A 17,318-nucleotide genomic window follows, 5' to 3' on the forward strand; every position below is an offset into this window, starting at 1 on the left:
ATTTTGTAGTACATATCTGCATAAATAGAAAAATTTAGCCATTAGTGTTGGTATTGCAATGGAATTTAAAAATTGAGTCAACAAAAATGAGAACTTGATCAAGCAAGAATATTAGATACATAGATACATCTTTAATACTTAATAATAATAATCGGAGCTAAACCATAGCAGTAGTCCATTAGTAAACAACCCAAAAAAAGAGGGAGCGGCAAGAAATATAGCTTATGAGCATATATACCCCTGGAAGATTTAACTGTCATGATATAGTATGCAAAGGTTGGAGATATAGCAATTTCAAGGAATCCAGAATTTGGTCCAAACGTTTCAACAAAACCTGAGATATATTGGAATTGTATTGTTATGAAAATCTCACTACATATGATCAAGGACTCTTATCAACAGATTGTTCCACTGCAATGTTGGACTGTGGGAATTTTTTTATGTTGTAATTCAAAACAATTTCAATTGATCTAAGTCCATAATCAAATACAATGCAATCGACGGGAATAATTCTTAAAATAAAGAGAATTTACTGATTTTTACCAACACAAATTTGTATAGCAAAGTTAAAAGGCACATGCACGGCTGAAAACTGAGTAATGCAAGCAAATGTAACTGGTTCATCTATTCTCATCAAAAAATGGTTCACCTTTCTATTACTCTCTCTGGGTTGTGCAACTTACAACTTCCACTGCATTCTTCATGTGAAGAAATCTAAAGTGTGAAACAAATTTGCTAGATACAACTAGTTTTGGATATCAGCTAAATTATGAACAAACTCAATTGGTCATAATAACCCAGAGCAATTAAACCAACATAAGATGAGCTAAATAAAAAACTTTAACCCGCAATTACAATTCATTCATACCAGTTTGCTTATCCACATGGGAATCATTACCAATTTCAATATGGTAATTGTTGGGTACGAATTTACACTACTAGAAATCAAGGCTAAGAGGACATTTAGTTTAGGGGCGAAAAAACAAGTGTCCCCATATTTTTACATTTGGGGACATATGTTAGCTTCTGGTCCCTCAATATATATTTGGCACAAATCATGTGTCCCTATATATACAAAAGACACATTAAGTGTCCCTAAAGACTTTAGGTAATTTTTAGAGACTTATCTATGTCTCCAAACTACACAGAATGTATATTTAGGTGGTAATAGAATACCCTCTTCAGATCAAGGATTAAGGGTAGAATTAGTAGAATACTCTAACTAAATACTGTAGTAGAATACTCCCTTCAGACAAATAGGGGTGAGATAAGGATATCAGCACTATTCCCAAAAATCATCGATCTGCTCCTTCACCCGCGCGACGACCAACGACGATTCTACCGTCGTGAGATCGATTCTGGCCGGCACACTATTCTGACCTTCTCCATCTCGCCGTCGTAGACCTGCTGGTGGTAGCTTGCTCTATCGCCGCAGGAGAAGAAAATCGATGCCCCTACTGTTTTGGGTTCCTTCCGGCGACTTCGCAGCGTTTTCTGACGTCTCCGACCACCGATCGGGTTGTTCTTGGCATCGATTTAAGTTGTAATTAGTTTTTGGATTGGATGAAGTTTTGATAAACTTAATTTCTGGGTTTTGATGTTCTTCGACATTGGGACTGGTTTTGGCATCCATTTGATTTAATGGTTATCTCATTCTGGGTTTACTAGTCTCCAGAAGATGAATTAATGAAATTGATTATGGCTATTGCTTGAAATGAAGAAGATTAGGGTTTCGACGCCTCTCTCTGGTGGGACCCGTTCTCTCTCCTCCTCCTCCGACCTCCCTCCCAATCTGGTAAGAAAACCTAACCTCTCCTTCCCTCACTCCTCTCTGTACATTTGTATCTCCAGACTCTTCAATTCGCTTCGCTCTGTTGCGTAGGTCAAGAAATTGAAGGCCAATCACGCCTGGTTCGTCGGCACAGTGAGCCTCTTCAAGCCGCTGAGTGAGAAATCAAAGGCCGCTTTGGATTCGCAGCTCGTCAAGATCGGCTCTCACCAGCTCGATATCAAGCCTGAGTTGAAGGACAAGGCTCTCACCATCAGCTCCTACTTGGTGAGCTTCGAGATTTTGATTTTGTGTTTATAGTTGCTTATCTTATAGAAATTTGGATATTTTGTGCATTAATCTGTGGAAAATTGTACTCCTGATTGCTTTCATTTGCGTCGTCGATTGTCGTGTTGTGATGAGAGTTAGTTTGTGGTTATCTCTTATGCATGTGTTGATTTACTATTATATTGAGCGGCAATAATGCTGAAGTGTACCAGGAGTATACTCATGCTTGCTTGTAAGTCATTAGTGAGAGCTAAAATCTCTAGGAGATTATGGATACTTTCTGAAGACTCTGGACAATGTTTGAAATTTGTACTTACTATTTGATGTTGGATGCAACAATGTCTCTGGGAATTGAATCTGGAGAAGGAAGTGCTATTAAGGAGGAAGCACTGAAGTTGGTTTCTGATGGACTGGAGAAGAAATTAATATCTCTGCTGCAAGACCTATTTTCTTCCAGTCCCACTGATGAAATGGTATGTTCTAATGCTGGCGCTGATATTTTTGGTTATTATGTAATTGTATTGGCTTTACTGTTAAATATATGATCTCTACTGGACCGTTTAGGTTATTAATCCCATTCATGTATTCTTAACTCTTTCATTTCAATTTTCTGGGTAATCGTAATATGAAATATTGAAAGTTGGTTAGCTTAATCTTATGGTTCCTTGATTGCATGCCCATGTACACAAATGTGTATTTGCATATGCATACACCCATGCTTTTGTTTGAGAAAATAAAAATTATATAATTTTGTTTAAAGCCCTGATGTTAACTTGTCTGGATGTCTTATAGGATGTTGACTTTTTTAGTTTGTGGGCTGAGGAGACACTAATTGAAGACAATTTGGTTTTCGAAATTCTTTTCCTTGCTTATTACGAGTCACTTTGTACTTGTAATGGTGGAACATGAAAAGTTATATGCTTGCTCTATAAGGTATCTTGTTCTCTTTTTCAAACTGAATTTGTTCATAGAGTATTCTCTAGTCCCAATCCTTCCTCACAACCTTTGTGTTATAGGGGATTTTATCTGGGTCTTCTAACTTTTAAAAGCTGGGAACATCTACTGAAGCACTGCGATCCTGTTACCAAGCTAAAGTTCAGATTCTTCTAATTCTTATAGAAACCCTCGACCTGGAGAGTCTTCTCAAAATGGTCCATGATGAAGTACCTTTCAGGTATTTTGCTACTTTGGATGCATTTACTTGCTTATGTTACCAAGTAAGATATCATGGATGAAATCAATTATTTACTGATTTTAAAAATCTATATGGTACTTGAACACCTCATTTTTTGCACTAGGACAATGTTATTTCCTGGATCATGTCACCAAGTATGAACATGCCCTTAGGGAGGCTAAGGGATGAACTCTGTGTTTGTGAGGCAGACACATGCATGCTTTGACTGGTGGTCTGGTCTGGTCTTTCAATATCTGGGCTGGTCTTGCATCAAAAGCTTAAAATACTGGTGCAGTGACTGGTGGACCTGATAGCATTAAGAAGTTCATAGCAGCACTCACTGAAGTTGCAGAGAAGAAATCTCAATCAATCCTAGAAATGCAATCAACTCCAATGGAAGGGTATGTGCATTTACTTGGACAGTAGGCTTTAGGAGCTCGTTTTTTAGGCATATTGCTAGTATCTATTCTCCTTCTTTTTATCTTAGACTCGGTTAGTATCTATTAGGGTCCTTTTGGACATGAATTATGTATATTTTGGGTAATGGCTTCTGCTACATTAGATACAACAATATTATGTTAGATTCTGACTAGGAAGTAGTCAAATCATGTAATTATTGTGGTCTGGAAATGACCCTTTTTGTATATTGCTCAATGAATGATGCAATGTGTAGCTATCTCATATTCAAATTGATTATAAATTTGATGGTTTGGATTTATTATTTTGCCGGGGTTGGATGTATGGAAACTACTGTGTTGTGAATGCACTACATGTATGCTCAGGTTGGATTGTAGTAATATAGGCACAGTTATTGTAAATGTCCCCATTTGATCTGGATAGGTATTTGTATTTGTATAACATGGACCACTAGTATGTTGTGTGTATGTACAATATCTATCATTCCACATGTATTAGATCTTTGAATACGTGGGGTCCACAAAATTTGGGGACACATGAATTAAATGTCCAAGTTAGCAATAGGAACACCTTCAAAATGGACATTTGTGTTATGTGTCTCTATAGCTCAAAGGAAACACATATATGTGCCTTTAGATACTAAAGGGGACATTTGTTATATGTCCCCTCATGCCATATTTCTAGTAGTGTTATTAAATTTACCCAAATCTCATATCAGTTGAATCCCTAAACCGATTAAAAGAAGAAACAAGGAATGACCTCAACACCTTCTGATCAGCCATTCAAGAGTGGAAGTACCATAGAAATCTAACACAAAAGTTACAGATTGATGACTCTGGTGGAAATGGACAAGAAGAGAACTCACCGAAATATAAAGACAACGTCAATCCACTGCCATGCGTCCCTCTTTTTCCAAGGTTTTCGATCGATGTCTACGAAGCACAGCAGCAAAAATGAGGGAGAAGACGTGGATAGGGAACATCATTTTCACAATTGGTATTCGGTCGTAATTACAATGTACCCACGAGAGTACCTAATGGTATTTCTAAATATTCATTAATTTGCGCTACAGTGACTCGCATGGAGAAGCCTAAGCGGCTTTTAGAAGGAGGGTAGGAGGAGCTTTGGCTTTTAGCCTTAAAAGCCATGGCTTCTTAGAGAAGCAGCGCATTTTTTGTTTACCAAACACATTTAGCCACTTTGCTTATAAGCGCCGGAGCATAAAAGCTCTACCAAACGCAGCCATACGGGGAGGGTATAACTGCTGACGAGAACCCTTGAAATCCCTTATTCCTCTTCAACCGTTGAAACCGCACATACCTAATGGATTTCGAAACCTCCATCTCCGCTATGGTATATCCAGAACTGAAGAGCACTCACAGACTCGGCATCGGCGTCGACTACTTCCTTACCTGGAAGGATAAAATAGGCTTCGTCCTGGTCGACAAAGACGTCGACTACGTCCTCACAGACCCAAAGCCCCTGGAAGACGACGTCGCTGGCCATAAGAAGTGAATCTGCGACTACCGCATCGCCCGGCACCTCATTAGAGGCTAGACGATTACTTGTACACGTCCTACGACAAACACGAGACAACCAAGTCCCTCATGGACGCTCTCACTTCCGCTTTCACCAAACCCTTGATGTCGAAGCGAATGACCAAGCTCCGAACCTACGTAGGGCACAATATGGCCGAGGGAAAACCGGTCATTGAGCACATTCTGGAGATGGGTTATATGGCTCATGAATAGCGTGCCAGAGAGTTGGGATGATGTGATGACCACGGTGAGGTTGAACATGGATTTCGATAATTCCAAGTCGGGTGAACCGGATCTGAGTTTGGACAAGGTTAGCAGCAGGCTCAAGGAGATTGGGGCAATGAAGGAGGAGGAGGAGCTCAAGCAGAGGAAATATATGTGAATAATAGTAAAATACTGTAGGCGTTAACAAAAACTGGTGCTGCAGCTGGTTTGCATTGTAGATTCTTTTAGGGTTGGTTAAAGATAGAAGAGAATTGGAGTAGTTTGGTTAATTATAATTTTTTTCTTTCTGGGAGTCTGTCAACATGTGTACAGAGATTATAAATGTTCTATATGGATTGTATATGTATTATTAGCTTGTATCTTGTATTTGTGTGGGATGCCCCCCCCCCACCCCGGCGAATTTTAATTCTTTTGAACAAATCTGTGATAACTGATAACTACTTTCCCCTATATGTTCACCTTATAGTCTTTTCTCTATCTGCTTCGACTGTCCATATCAGCTAAACAGGTTCTCTCACTCTTGTCTCTTCGAGCCATTCTGTACGTCACAAATTTATATTCTTCTTTTCTATTGTTTTTTTTTTTGAGAATTTCTTCTTTTCTATTATAATTCTGCTCGCTCCTAGCATCTATCTTTTACTATGTGTTTGGAAAAGGATATTATGTTAGACTGCTCAAACGTGTTGTTGTATAGACTATAACTCTATGATCGAGATCGAGCCTGTCGGAGATGGTTTTAGCGGCTATTAGTAGGACAGTTGTAGACCAATTAATGAGTTCCAAAGATGCTGATAATGTAGAGTTGGGGCCATTCATATCCTTGCTATTCAACTATGTGTTGGTGTGAGCAATGGACTTATAATCTTATACTAATTAAGACTATATTCTTCTCAAAAAAAAAAATTAAGACAATATTCTTTCTACTTACTACAATTTGCATCCATGAGTTTTGATTATATTGGAGGGAAATCTAACATTCTTTTAACAGATTTCCATGCCAGTTCACTCTCACCACTGGCTAACCCAAATAATGCATTTATCCCTGAATTTGATTCTATTTCATGGTTTGCTAACACTACTAATTAAGACTAGGGTTTGTTGTAGGCTGTATCCCAGCTCATATTTTTGGAGTAAAAAAATTGAGTATATACCTATAGCTGCCCAAGAAAAATTGAGTTATTTATTATGTTTTTTTTTTTGTTTCTTTGCTATATTTTTATGTATTTATTTGTTATATTTTTCTAGGTTTCTCTATCAACACAAAGTACATATAATAATTAATTTCACTTGAATCTCAGTCTTTTATTTTGTTTCAACAGACGTAAGCTATCATTTTCATATTAAAATTATCACTGCTCTGCTATGAAATCCTTAAAAGAAAATTGAGCTCGTGTTATTGAATCCTAGATCCATCCCTACGCATGGCGTTCGTCTGGAAATTGACAATGCCATCTTTACCTGTTTCCATTCTAGATGCATGCAGTTTGAGATCGATTTGCTGTTTACTTTGTTCTCGTTAAGGATTTGTAATCACTACTTACTACTTAAAGCAGTGTTGGAATTTGACATTTGCTAGTTATGCCTGTGTTTGTCTTCTGTTTTTAGAAAAAAAATATTTGCATGTCAGGATCGATGAATTATCGTCTCTCTCTCTCTCATCACGCAATACAGAATGAACTAATGAAGAACGAAAGAAAGAAGATGACCTTATATAGAGCTGCTATAGGCAGGTGCATAATTCTTTGATTTCTTTTGGTCGGCAATGTACGTATGGAATATGGTTCTTTGCTCAAAGTCTCAAACTATGATCTCGCTGCCTGCCGAAGTAGACTTTGTGCATGGATCATTGAGCAGTGAACGAGGACATGATATTATTGTTCAATTTCTACTGCTCGACAAGGTCTGTAACTGAACCCACATGATGGAACTATAACCACATGAAAATTATCCCAGTACAATTTATGAAAGGAGAGGAACTGAACGCGCATCACATTGGACCTAGCTAAAACCGTAAGAAAAAGAATAAATCGACCAAAAAACAGACAAAAAGAAGAGTCTTAATCCAAACTCAGAGCACTGTCAGCAACTAATCCGTTGTAGTCTAGTTGGTCAGGATATTCGGCTCTCACCCGAAAGACCCGGGTTCAAGTCCCGGCAACGGAATTGTTTTTCTTTTCTATATGCAAAAGCTCACTTCAAAGTAAAATCCAATCAGGCATTTGAACATTTTCTTTTCTCTTGGGCAGATTAATTTTCCTCATAAAAGGTAGAATCAACTTCCACACTCTGAAAGACAGGAGAGGGATACTGTATAAAAGGTGTTCTTCATACTCAGAAAGTACTAATGTGGTCATATCCCAACTAAATCTCCGGTCAGTTTATCTGTTAATCTGAAACCGACAGAAGCGTACTCAAAATCACATTTCCTTTCCATAAACATGGGAAACTACGCAGATATACAAAATGCCTCTTCCCAGTAGCTTGTAGAGAACACCAGAGCTAAAAGTTGTTTCATAACTCTTCCAATGCACCATTTGAATACTCCTCACCTCCAACACCAGATGTACCATTTGGTAGCCGGCTTGTGCTGTTGGAATTTGAATGATTGGAGTATGTGGAACTAGGGTTGACTCGTGTATGCCGAGTCTGTGCCGCTGTGCTACTTCTTGTCACCTTCAGACGAGCCTTTCTACCCTGTGTTGGAGGAAAAACAGACTTCAGTTTCCATCACAGCAAAGTCAACAAGGTAAAAAAGAAATTAAACAAAGAAGAGAGCATAAGCTCACCTTTCCCATACACTTCTCCAAATGAGGAGCAAATCTTCCAGCCATGATAGTTCGGCCACAATTCATGCACTCAAATATTTCACTGGCTACAGGAGGATGAGTCTGTCCAAATATGTCGACTACGTACTTCCCATTTGCTTCACTATTATTACTAGGATCAGCTACCCTTACCCGTGCTTGGGCTGAAAGCCTCATTTCCTCTTCCTCTTCTTCAAAATTTCGATCAAGTCCCAACTTTGCTATTCGATGACACTCAGATGCAACATCAACGATAATGGAATCTAGTAAATCCCCAAAAATGTCATTAAGCTGCAAGGACAGACCAGAAAAGAACAAAATAATGAGAGAAGGACTGACTTATATATGTTTATTATGAAAAGGATTGAATCAAATTCTTTCGCACTCACAAGAACGGTTCCCCAACATAAAGAACAGCCCTATAGACTATAGTACCCAAGTGGCAACTTGTGACGATCCATCAAGGACAGCTTTGAAAATCTTGTATATATGCATACAATGCAATAGTTTGTATCTCCCAACTATCTCAATCAAATTCAAAGTTTGGTTTTCCATTGTTAAGCTACATTTTGAACAAGATCAGGATTAATCTACAGAACACAACCCTTGTACATTAGATTTCATCGTTTTCCGAAAAGGATATGATCATCAAACCAAATCATATTACAATGGATAATTTACTAAGTGCAAACCTGCACTGTTAAACACAATCAAATACAGAATCCAAATAGCAATCACACAAAAAAAAACACAACCAAGAATTTGATGAAAAAAAGATGCAATCTTTAATACCTAACCACATTGCTGAATCAGACCCAAAAACCAAAACCAAAAGGGTGTTCCCTTTTCGATGAAAATGTATGCATACCTGTGCATCAGAAGTTGAAGAAGTACTGTCTTCGTTAGGAAGCGACATGCTTTATATAACCTGTCAAAGAAAACAGGGTTTCAATTTAGAACCAAAAGCAGCTACAAACTTTAATTGTAAGTTCTTGTTACATGAAATCTCAGCGTGATCGGAATGAGTTCATTGTTCATATATATTAGAGGAAGAGAGATGCTTTATGTGTGAAACAGAGATGGGAAAAGAGAGGAGGACTTACTGTTGAGGAAAGTGAAGCAAGAGCTGCTACGAGACCAAGGTTAGAGAGAAAGAAACGAGAGAAAAATTTGATCCCAAATCGATGGGTTTAGGAGGAAAGGAAGGAGAAGGGCGAAAATCAGGTGTGATAGGGTGCATCTGTTATTTGCTGTAACGAGTAGGAGCCTGCCAGGTTAAGTTGAAATTGGTAAAATAAAATAAAAAGATGAAGTTATTAAAAAGTTCCATTGCCGGGAATCGAACCCGGGTCTCCTGGGTGAAAGCCAGATATCCTAACCGCTGGACGACAATGGATTTATATTAATAGCCCACCAAACATTAATTAAATCAAATACTTCTTAGCATAGTGATTTGAATTCAATGGTAAACTTGGGACATTTTTATCATAGAATTCAAGCATTCAAATGTTTCGGTTGCCTCCTATCAATTTGATAGTTCTCTATGCTCAATGGTTGAACAAGCCAGATAAGAAACTGATCATAGCATAGAATTTAACAAATGTATCATATGAATCCAACCGTTCAAATTTCTCAATTTCCTCCTATTAATTTGATTTCCCTCTATGGGAGATTGGCTCAGTAATCAGACAACACAACAGACTCATATGACAGAATCTAACAAAAACGTTATTCACTTGCCTCCTATTAATTTGATTTCCCTTTGTGGGGGATTTGCTCGATAATCGGATCGGAAAAGGTAGACAATAGACTCATATGACAAAATGTAACAAGAATGATTGTCAATGATTAAAAAAGTTTCCATCGTCTCCTATTACTTTGATATTCCTCTATATGAGATAGGCTCAATAATCGGACTCCGACAGAATGTAACAGAAATGTCATTGGAAGCGGACATTTAAAATTTTCAATTGCCTTCTACTATATTGATTTCCTTCCATTTAAAATAGTGTATACTTATATCTAATGCTGGATAATTAGCTATATTGAAAATTTGAAGAGCCTCATCTGGGTAACAAAAATAGATATATGAGCTTTGATTCCAATATGTACCTCCCTCATTTGGTATAAAATTTGGGGGTTAATTAAATCCTGATAAGGAGGTGGGATCCCACATTCGTTCTAATTATTTTGATGTGCTAGTAAATGAGGGAATTCGTTCATCCTCATCGTTGATCTCAATTTCATTACAAGTAAATAAGACATGGAATTACAGAATCTTGAGATCTTCGGAAGAGTGTAAATCAACGATAATTCTGTATCAACTATTCCAATTGAGAAGACACCTTGTGATATAGGATGAGCCAAGTAAAAGCACCGAATTAATCAATTGATGGATTGAACACTTGAGCCGTTGTGCATGAGCACGACGCGGTGGTTGCTTGGAAGGATATAGCTTAGAACCCCACGCGGTTTCATGAATAGAAATCACTATCAAGCTTCCATAAAAGTTAGGTCCAGAGTGATGGTAAGACCCATGACCTTGGGTAAAATCCAAACAACCACCAAAAGGATAACAACAACTGAAGCTCTGGCCTTACATGATTCAGGACAGAACATCACCATCCATGTATGGTAATCAGACGCCACTCCCCTTCATAAATCTCTTTAACGCACCCAGATTCATACAACCAAGTAATTAATATAGTCCAACATTTCATACTAATTAACAGTTAAGAAAGGACTGGTAGAATAATTTTTTATAACTTAGCAAACAAGAGAAAGATAGCTAGCTGGCTAGCTTTTGTGCAGATGATATTAGCTCTAATGCCAACATGGGCAGCTGCAGCTCATCACAGACTTCCCGCCATGTCATCAGCAGCACCTGCCATGGCTCCCAATAATCAAGATGGGATTCTGCTCTTGGATGATAAGCACTTTGCTTTGCATGGGGAGATCATGTTAGTGGTGGTGGTTGTTCTTTTCTTCGCTTTCGTTTCCTGCCTCGCGGTGGTTTTTCGTCTCCGGCGAGCTAGGGCAGTCGAGGAAGACTTGGTGTCGAAGAAGCCGTGCGACTGTTTTGAAGTGCTATGCAATTCAGTGAGGAAGAAGAGGAACAAAGGAGATGAGGATGCAGCTACACCAGAAGCTCCGCTGAGGGGCAATGATGAGATACCAGAAAGAGTAGTAAGACTACCTCATCAGAAGTAGATGGAAATTATGGAATAGCTCTATTTGGTGTTTGCTTTGTATGGCTAGCCTTTTTTACTTTTAGTCCCTATTATTAGAGCTGTGGGCCTGTGGCTGTGAGCCTTTTAGTCCCTATCTTAGCCATTGTTAAATGTCTGGTTAACCCTCTACATTAATATCTTCTTTTTTTATTGTATGATTTTTCTTTCCGGTACTTATGAGTTGCTGGCTTGCTGCTTCAGTTGCCTCCAATAATCATCACCACTAGTTTTGGATAATTTTCTTTGTGACTTGTGAGATGAGAAAGCAGTACTGAAAGGGACAGTTTCTTAAAACTTGAGTTGGTACACGGACATAATCATTTGAAGGCAAATTCCACATTCCTGGGAGGATCTTTTGATCACTTTTAGCTATAGGCATAAGCAAAATAAGGTGTAGAAATAGAAATGGAAGCGAGTAATGCTTTAGACGCCATCTTCTGGAATTTGGTTTACTATCCAAGTCAAATTCCATCTACTATAATTTTTTTAAAAAAAGACAAAAAAGATGACAGAGATCACAAATATATAAGATACTTGGTGCCTCTAGTATAATTGGGTGCGGAATTCAGGGAAGACAATGAATATATTGCACTGATCACACTGAATGTTACATATTACAAGAATTATGGTTGTCCAACCAAGCCGACCGGGTTGGCAAGTCACCTGCATCGTCATCTGAATTACAGAGATCTTGAGTATCTAAGGAGAAACAATGCTAGAGGACACAGCATACAACATTCAAGTTTGCCAAATGCAATTGATGATCTTCCCTACAATCTGTTCCCTACAACTTAGGACTAAACAAATCAGAAAATGAAACTGCCAACTAGAATAGTGGTAAGCGGAACTGTCAGGTTGTCATCAAGCTCGGTGCTTATAGGAAGTGATTCTACCAGTGCTGAAGCAAGCGACACAACCAAAAAACCCAACACCATAACCCAGCTCTTGTCAACATAGCCAAATTTAGAGAAATAATACATGTACCTGTTACAACATTACCGAGCATTAAGAAACTTTCTAGATATGATGTTCAGTTCACATGTAAGTGAGGAGCAAAGTAAGCCACCAGAACCTACCCAATAGATGATAAAAATCCAGCAGATGCCATTGCCACACTACCGGCTATAGATTTGTTTCTGTTATATGGTAGTTTTTGGGCACCAAAACGCCTACCAACAATATCTGCTAACCCTGTTACAAGCACATGCAACTATTTGTGAGCCTTCACTAGAAGTTGACAGGTCCTATAAAAAAAGTGTACTGTAGCCATTTAACAGCTCAACACAAAAGAACAGCCAAACTGAATCAACTAAAAGTACCATCTCCAGCACACAGGTTGCATATTATTGCAATTGCAACCGGGGAAGTTCTGTAATAGACTACACAAGCCAAAGTTACGGCCACAGCATAATAGAGTGGTCCCTTGAGAAGTTCCCTGATGCATGGAGTAATGTATAGGTGATTTAACAAATCATGTATGAAAGTTTGTGGAACCACAACCAAGCAATGGCAACAAGCACAAAATAAAAACTTTGTTTGTCAATTATCAGTTTATCACACATGGTTCACTTGTGCAACAACATCATAATGTTCTAATAGATATTATATATAGGTCATATATGTCTATCCGGCGGACAACTCGTTTTCAATGTACTTGATTTCCTCTATAATAGAGGGTCTTGTTTCTCGTAAGATATGGTCGAGCAGGTGAGGTTACTTCATTATCAAAGAATCCACACACCGGATCATGCCAACTCCAAGAACATAGTTACAAAGTAGGTATTAAATGATTACCTATGGTCGTTATATCTGCTCATTGACTTCACTGTTCCTTCATCTTTCATTATTCCAAGTCCCAGTAGAAGCATTCGTACGATATTGAGGCCTGGAACAAGAGATGCTAAAAGCGCTCCTTGGTAGCCTGAACTGTAATTACATATAGTACCCGTACTCAGGCAGATCAAACAAAATATCATTACAATGACTACTTTGGTCATTACATTACCTGAATAGTGGCCAGCAAAGCATGAAAGCAAGGCCAATGCTGATGTGCACTAGCTTCCTGTTGAGTTTCTACAAAAGATGAAAAAGACCAACTTTAGATTCATAGGCTCTTAGGACAAGTTCGGTTAATAGTGTAAAGCTATCTTTATCATCAAACTTTCCAATCGATAAACCAACACAATATAGGTTGAGTAGCGTCACTTCTCTTCATTGGTATCTCGAACAGGAAAAGCACTGTTCAAAAATTCTAAGAGCAAAATATATACTTGAGCACACAGTTCCTGACAATCAGGTTCTTACACAGTACTTAAATCATCTAAGCTATGTCACATTAAAATATAGCTTAAATCATATAAGCTATGTCACTTAAATCAAGTGACTGCACGGTGGATGATCAGAGGTCAATCTAATTTTGATCACTCTCTTGCTTCAATTTAAACGCGAAACAATCACTGCTAACTTGGAAGTTAATACAAAATCTGGAAGCAGTATCAGCATCAGTAACACCCACAGGGGTAATGATCCACCAAACACTCAATGGTTAAGTCTTACAACTGACTCATCAACCATATTTTCACTTACCATTAAGCCGAAAATGAATACAACCTTGGTACTATCCTTCACTTCTGCTATACTTAAATTAGTCAATTTCAAGTTTTCAACTCATCTCATAAGTGTTTGAATTATAGCTGTCATTAGTTAACAAGATCAGTGCTTTTCCATGAACCAATCAAAACCCATTAATCCCAACGACAAATTACTAAGTAGCAACATAGTACAACATACAGGGTACTTCAACAGAAGCAAAAGATAAGATTTTGATCTCTGACCTGATCGAAGATCCCACGTTTGGCGGTTTGTGCCCACAACAGAAGAAAAAAAGTCGCCACACCACCGGAAATGGCGAGGGCGCAGATATCAGCGGCGAGCAGATTTTCCGGAAACATAGCGGCGGGAGCTGACGTCACAAGGCGGCGGCGAGAATTACGAAGGTGGTGAGTGATTGGGTGTCTGAGAGTGGCAGAAGGGAGAGAGTCTGAAACTGAAGTTGGAGTGAGACGAAGGTGAAGACTAGTAGTAGAGATGAACTGAGGAAGTCGTGGAGAATGGGTTGACTGATGGAGCAGGGAACATGGAAGGCCGAACCGTACAGGATCTAAGGATAGGTATGGGTGCATTTCTGGGCATGTGATGAATATTTTCACTATCGAAGGAGTCATCTACTATAGCAGCTACCTAAACTGACATATTACTGATATTAGGAATTAATAAATGTTTCAAAGAAAAATACCATTTTACATTTAAACGTTATCAAAGAAAAACAATAGTGACCGAGTAAACTACCATTTTGAAACAAACTTGTATGACCAATTTCTAGTGGACAAATTATATTTTCCACAAGACGGCGCACAAGTACCATTCTTGAGTAGCTTTGCCAAAGACTCCTCGCGTTTCTTGGTTAGAGAGTCAAGGGCGGTGGGCTTGATCGAGATAGAGGACTAGGAGGTCTCTTACCAAGAGATTCACCGGCCATACTTTTATCTTAATGCCTTTCACATTCAAAAGGTTTTTCAACAAAAAAATAAAAATCGAGCGAGCTAATGTACTATTTTGAGGCTTTCATATTTACACTACTAGGAAATGTTCCCGCGCTTTGTTGCGGGTTGTAGATCATAGATAAACTTCACCCTATTAATTTTGAGATTTTAAGATTTTTCAAAATTGCAGGATTGAAATAAAAACCAATTAGAACAAATAAGAAACTTGCTTGAATTCCTCAGAGATCTTAAATTGTTTTTAAGTTAATTCCCTTGGGTGAACTTATTAATGAGAGAGAGATTACAGTGATGCGTGAGGATTCGTGGAGAAAGAAAAACCCAACAGTTGTCAACCCAAACCTCAACAAACAATCGGCCATACCCACCCCCAAGCAGTTACTATTCATGACCTAGCTAAAACACTTCACATATACTGCTTGAAACGACCCAGTCCAAAACTAACATATTTACGCAGCAAAAAATCTGATTTAAAACAATAATAACCCATATTCTAATCTATAATATTTGTGGCTGCACCCAAGTCTCGGTTGAGCTCCCTACGTACTCTTTAAAAGGGATCAAGTCATTTGTAGTTCAATTTAGTAAGGTATAGCACCATTATGATCGAGGAGATAATTCAAGAGTCGTATTCTCGAGTAATTAAATAACCAACACATCTAGTAAATCCACTTAATTAATTTTTACTCCCTAGGACGAAAACATAATCAATCCAACGGGTGGATTTTCACGATTAACAATCCGAGAATGAGTATTTTCAATAAATCTTAACGATTCTTAACTTCATCGATTCAATCTCACAATCTACTCATGAATTCCCTACACTGAGAGGGTTATTTTGAACCCTACAACCCGGTTGGATTCAGGCGTCACGCGCCGCTACCGGGGCCTCCGATCATCACCAAATTTCATCAACACAATCCACGCAACATTTCTAACAACTTTCTCGTTCACTACTAAGGTCAAATCGAAGTCTAAATACATCAATCGAATACAAATAGAAAAGCCCCAATTCATGAAACCCTATAATTTCAAATCGTCGATTCTCATACCTCGATGCGAGTTTGCCCGATTCCTTTGGAGGGTATGATACATGACTCATTGTGCTCATTTTCGGACTAATTTCATGGCATATGGTATGGTGGCCGGAGGAGTGAGTGGCGCCGATGAGGCCACTCGACTTCACGTCGTTGCAACGGCCACCAGGCGGCGAGAGGGGTGCGCCACCACCACAGACCTGACAGGGTTGGCCGTGCTCTTCCAACGTGACCGGTGGCGGCCGGATTGGTGGGCGAAGGAGTGAGAACCAGCAAGGGCGAATTCGGGGTTCACTTCGGGTGAACAGTAGTCCAAATTTCTATTTTTCCTCCCCTCCCCTTCTGATTTTTACCCATATTTATACTAATTTCTAAAAATGCTGAAATACGTTTTTTATTCGTACTTGTTCATATGAACTCCGATTTTTGCGTGCCGCATGTCCACGAATTTGTATCGACGAGCCCTATAACTTTGCTGAATGAAGTTTTCTCGAAAAACTTACGCATCAAAAAGTGAACTTTTAGAGTTGTTACACTTAACGACGTTATACGAGTAAAAAGGTTCGAGGCGTATCAATTCTCCCCTCCTTATAAAAATTTCGCCCTCGAAATTTACCTACTTGACAAAAGGGAATAAGGTAATATTGTCTCATCTAACCCTTCATCTTTCAAGTAGCCTCATCCCTTGTGGCTCACTAACAACAAATACATGACAGTAAATTAAATAGAATTATAGGTTGGTCGTCGTTTAGGGATTAGATCTTCTAAACCCAATTGATAACGAACACCCTAATGACTTGTCGAATAATCGTGAAAGCTCACCTTGTAAGCGCCAAGAAATTAATTCAGATAAATAAGGACTCGTCGGAAATATCACACTCAACCATGAGTTTTTCCAAAGTGACAAAAATAGCATGGAAATTACCCTGAGCACCTCGTCCTACGAGGAATCACCAAAAATATAAATTAACTCACTAGTCAAATTCTCAAGATCATTTAGCTCCCCATCGAAAAGGACACAAGTCCATGAAGATTATGAACTCCCGAGTTAAAACTGAATCAGCAAGTGGTCCCACCACACTACGATCCAATAAAAATGTGTTACAAAATACAAATATTGTACGTATCGAAATACACACTACCCTTATTACTCCACATAATAGACAAACTAGAACTCGAAATACCTCTCGAGTCAATGCGAAAACATATTCTCCTAAGAGTTCTCAACTCATAATTCAATTCTACATAATCGATGGTGTCACATCGATCCGTTACTG

General features: G+C 38.6%; 2 protein-coding genes, 1 long non-coding RNA gene and 2 other non-coding genes across 6 annotated transcripts; 2 read left to right on the forward strand and 3 right to left on the reverse strand.

The window, feature by feature from the left end:
- The first annotated feature begins 1,215 nt into the window (after nucleotides 1-1,215).
- LOC126788550 (uncharacterized) lies at nucleotides 1,216-3,884 on the forward strand. 2 transcript variants are annotated; one of them, XR_007671383.1, is made up of 6 exons: nucleotides 1,225-1,795; nucleotides 1,883-2,056; nucleotides 2,423-2,529; nucleotides 2,849-2,989; nucleotides 3,073-3,230; nucleotides 3,355-3,884. It is a non-coding gene; the product is annotated as an uncharacterized LOC126788550 (long non-coding RNA). The 2 variants fall into 2 exon arrangements; XR_007671382.1 differs by having other exon boundaries at nucleotides 1,216-1,795; nucleotides 1,883-2,529.
- Nucleotides 3,885-7,500: 3,616 nt separating this feature from the next.
- TRNAE-CUC (transfer RNA glutamic acid (anticodon CUC)) lies at nucleotides 7,501-7,573 on the forward strand. The gene has a single exon. It is a non-coding gene; the product is annotated as a tRNA-Glu (tRNA).
- Nucleotides 7,574-7,715: 142 nt separating this feature from the next.
- Nucleotides 7,716-9,405, reverse strand: LOC126788325 (SAGA-associated factor 11). The gene is made up of 4 exons (XM_050514300.1): nucleotides 9,318-9,405; nucleotides 9,083-9,142; nucleotides 8,197-8,505; nucleotides 7,716-8,104 (listed from the first exon to the last, which is right to left on the reverse strand). The coding sequence occupies exons 2-4, from the start codon at nucleotides 9,128-9,130 to the stop codon at nucleotides 7,922-7,924; spliced, it is 540 nt and encodes a 179-aa protein (XP_050370257.1). The 5' UTR covers nucleotides 9,131-9,142; nucleotides 9,318-9,405; the 3' UTR covers nucleotides 7,716-7,921.
- Nucleotides 9,406-9,538: 133 nt separating this feature from the next.
- Nucleotides 9,539-9,610, reverse strand: TRNAE-UUC (transfer RNA glutamic acid (anticodon UUC)). The gene has a single exon. It is a non-coding gene; the product is annotated as a tRNA-Glu (tRNA).
- A 2,407-nt stretch (nucleotides 9,611-12,017) lies between these two features.
- On the reverse strand, nucleotides 12,018-14,631 carry LOC126788102 (farnesol kinase, chloroplastic). The gene is made up of 6 exons (XM_050514066.1): nucleotides 14,279-14,631; nucleotides 13,450-13,517; nucleotides 13,239-13,370; nucleotides 12,764-12,879; nucleotides 12,521-12,635; nucleotides 12,018-12,428 (listed from the first exon to the last, which is right to left on the reverse strand). The coding sequence occupies exons 1-6, from the start codon at nucleotides 14,624-14,626 to the stop codon at nucleotides 12,251-12,253; spliced, it is 957 nt and encodes a 318-aa protein (XP_050370023.1). The 5' UTR covers nucleotides 14,627-14,631; the 3' UTR covers nucleotides 12,018-12,250.
- Nucleotides 14,632-17,318: the final 2,687 nt, after the last annotated feature.

The sequence above is a fragment of the Argentina anserina genome, chromosome 3, assembly GCF_933775445.1.
Source record: "Argentina anserina chromosome 3, drPotAnse1.1, whole genome shotgun sequence".
NCBI lineage: Eukaryota > Viridiplantae > Streptophyta > Magnoliopsida > Rosales > Rosaceae > Argentina > Argentina anserina.

What these genes read in the sequence shown, in the direction of transcription:
- LOC126788325 (XM_050514300.1), bottom strand. Translation starts at nt 9,130, where the DNA reads ATGTCGCTTCCTAACGAAGACAGTACTTCTTCAACTTCTGATGCACAG. An exon ending in CTTCAACTTCTGATGCACAG is followed by an intron (nt 8,506 to 9,082) that starts GTATGCATACAT and finishes CTGTCCTTGCAG; the next exon opens with CTTAATGACATTTTTGGGGA. An exon ending in TGGAGAAGTGTATGGGAAAG is followed by an intron (nt 8,105 to 8,196) that starts GTGAGCTTATGC and finishes CCTCCAACACAG; the next exon opens with GGTAGAAAGGCTCGTCTGAA.
- LOC126788102 (XM_050514066.1), bottom strand. Translation starts at nt 14,626, where the DNA reads ATGCACCCATACCTATCCTTAGATCCTGTACGGTTCGGCCTTCCATGT. An exon ending in CTTTGCTGGCCACTATTCAG is followed by an intron (nt 13,371 to 13,449) that starts GTAATGTAATGA and finishes ATGTAATTACAG; the next exon opens with TTCAGGCTACCAAGGAGCGC. An exon ending in CAACCTGTGTGCTGGAGATG is followed by an intron (nt 12,636 to 12,763) that starts GTACTTTTAGTT and finishes TGCTTGTAACAG; the next exon opens with GGTTAGCAGATATTGTTGGT.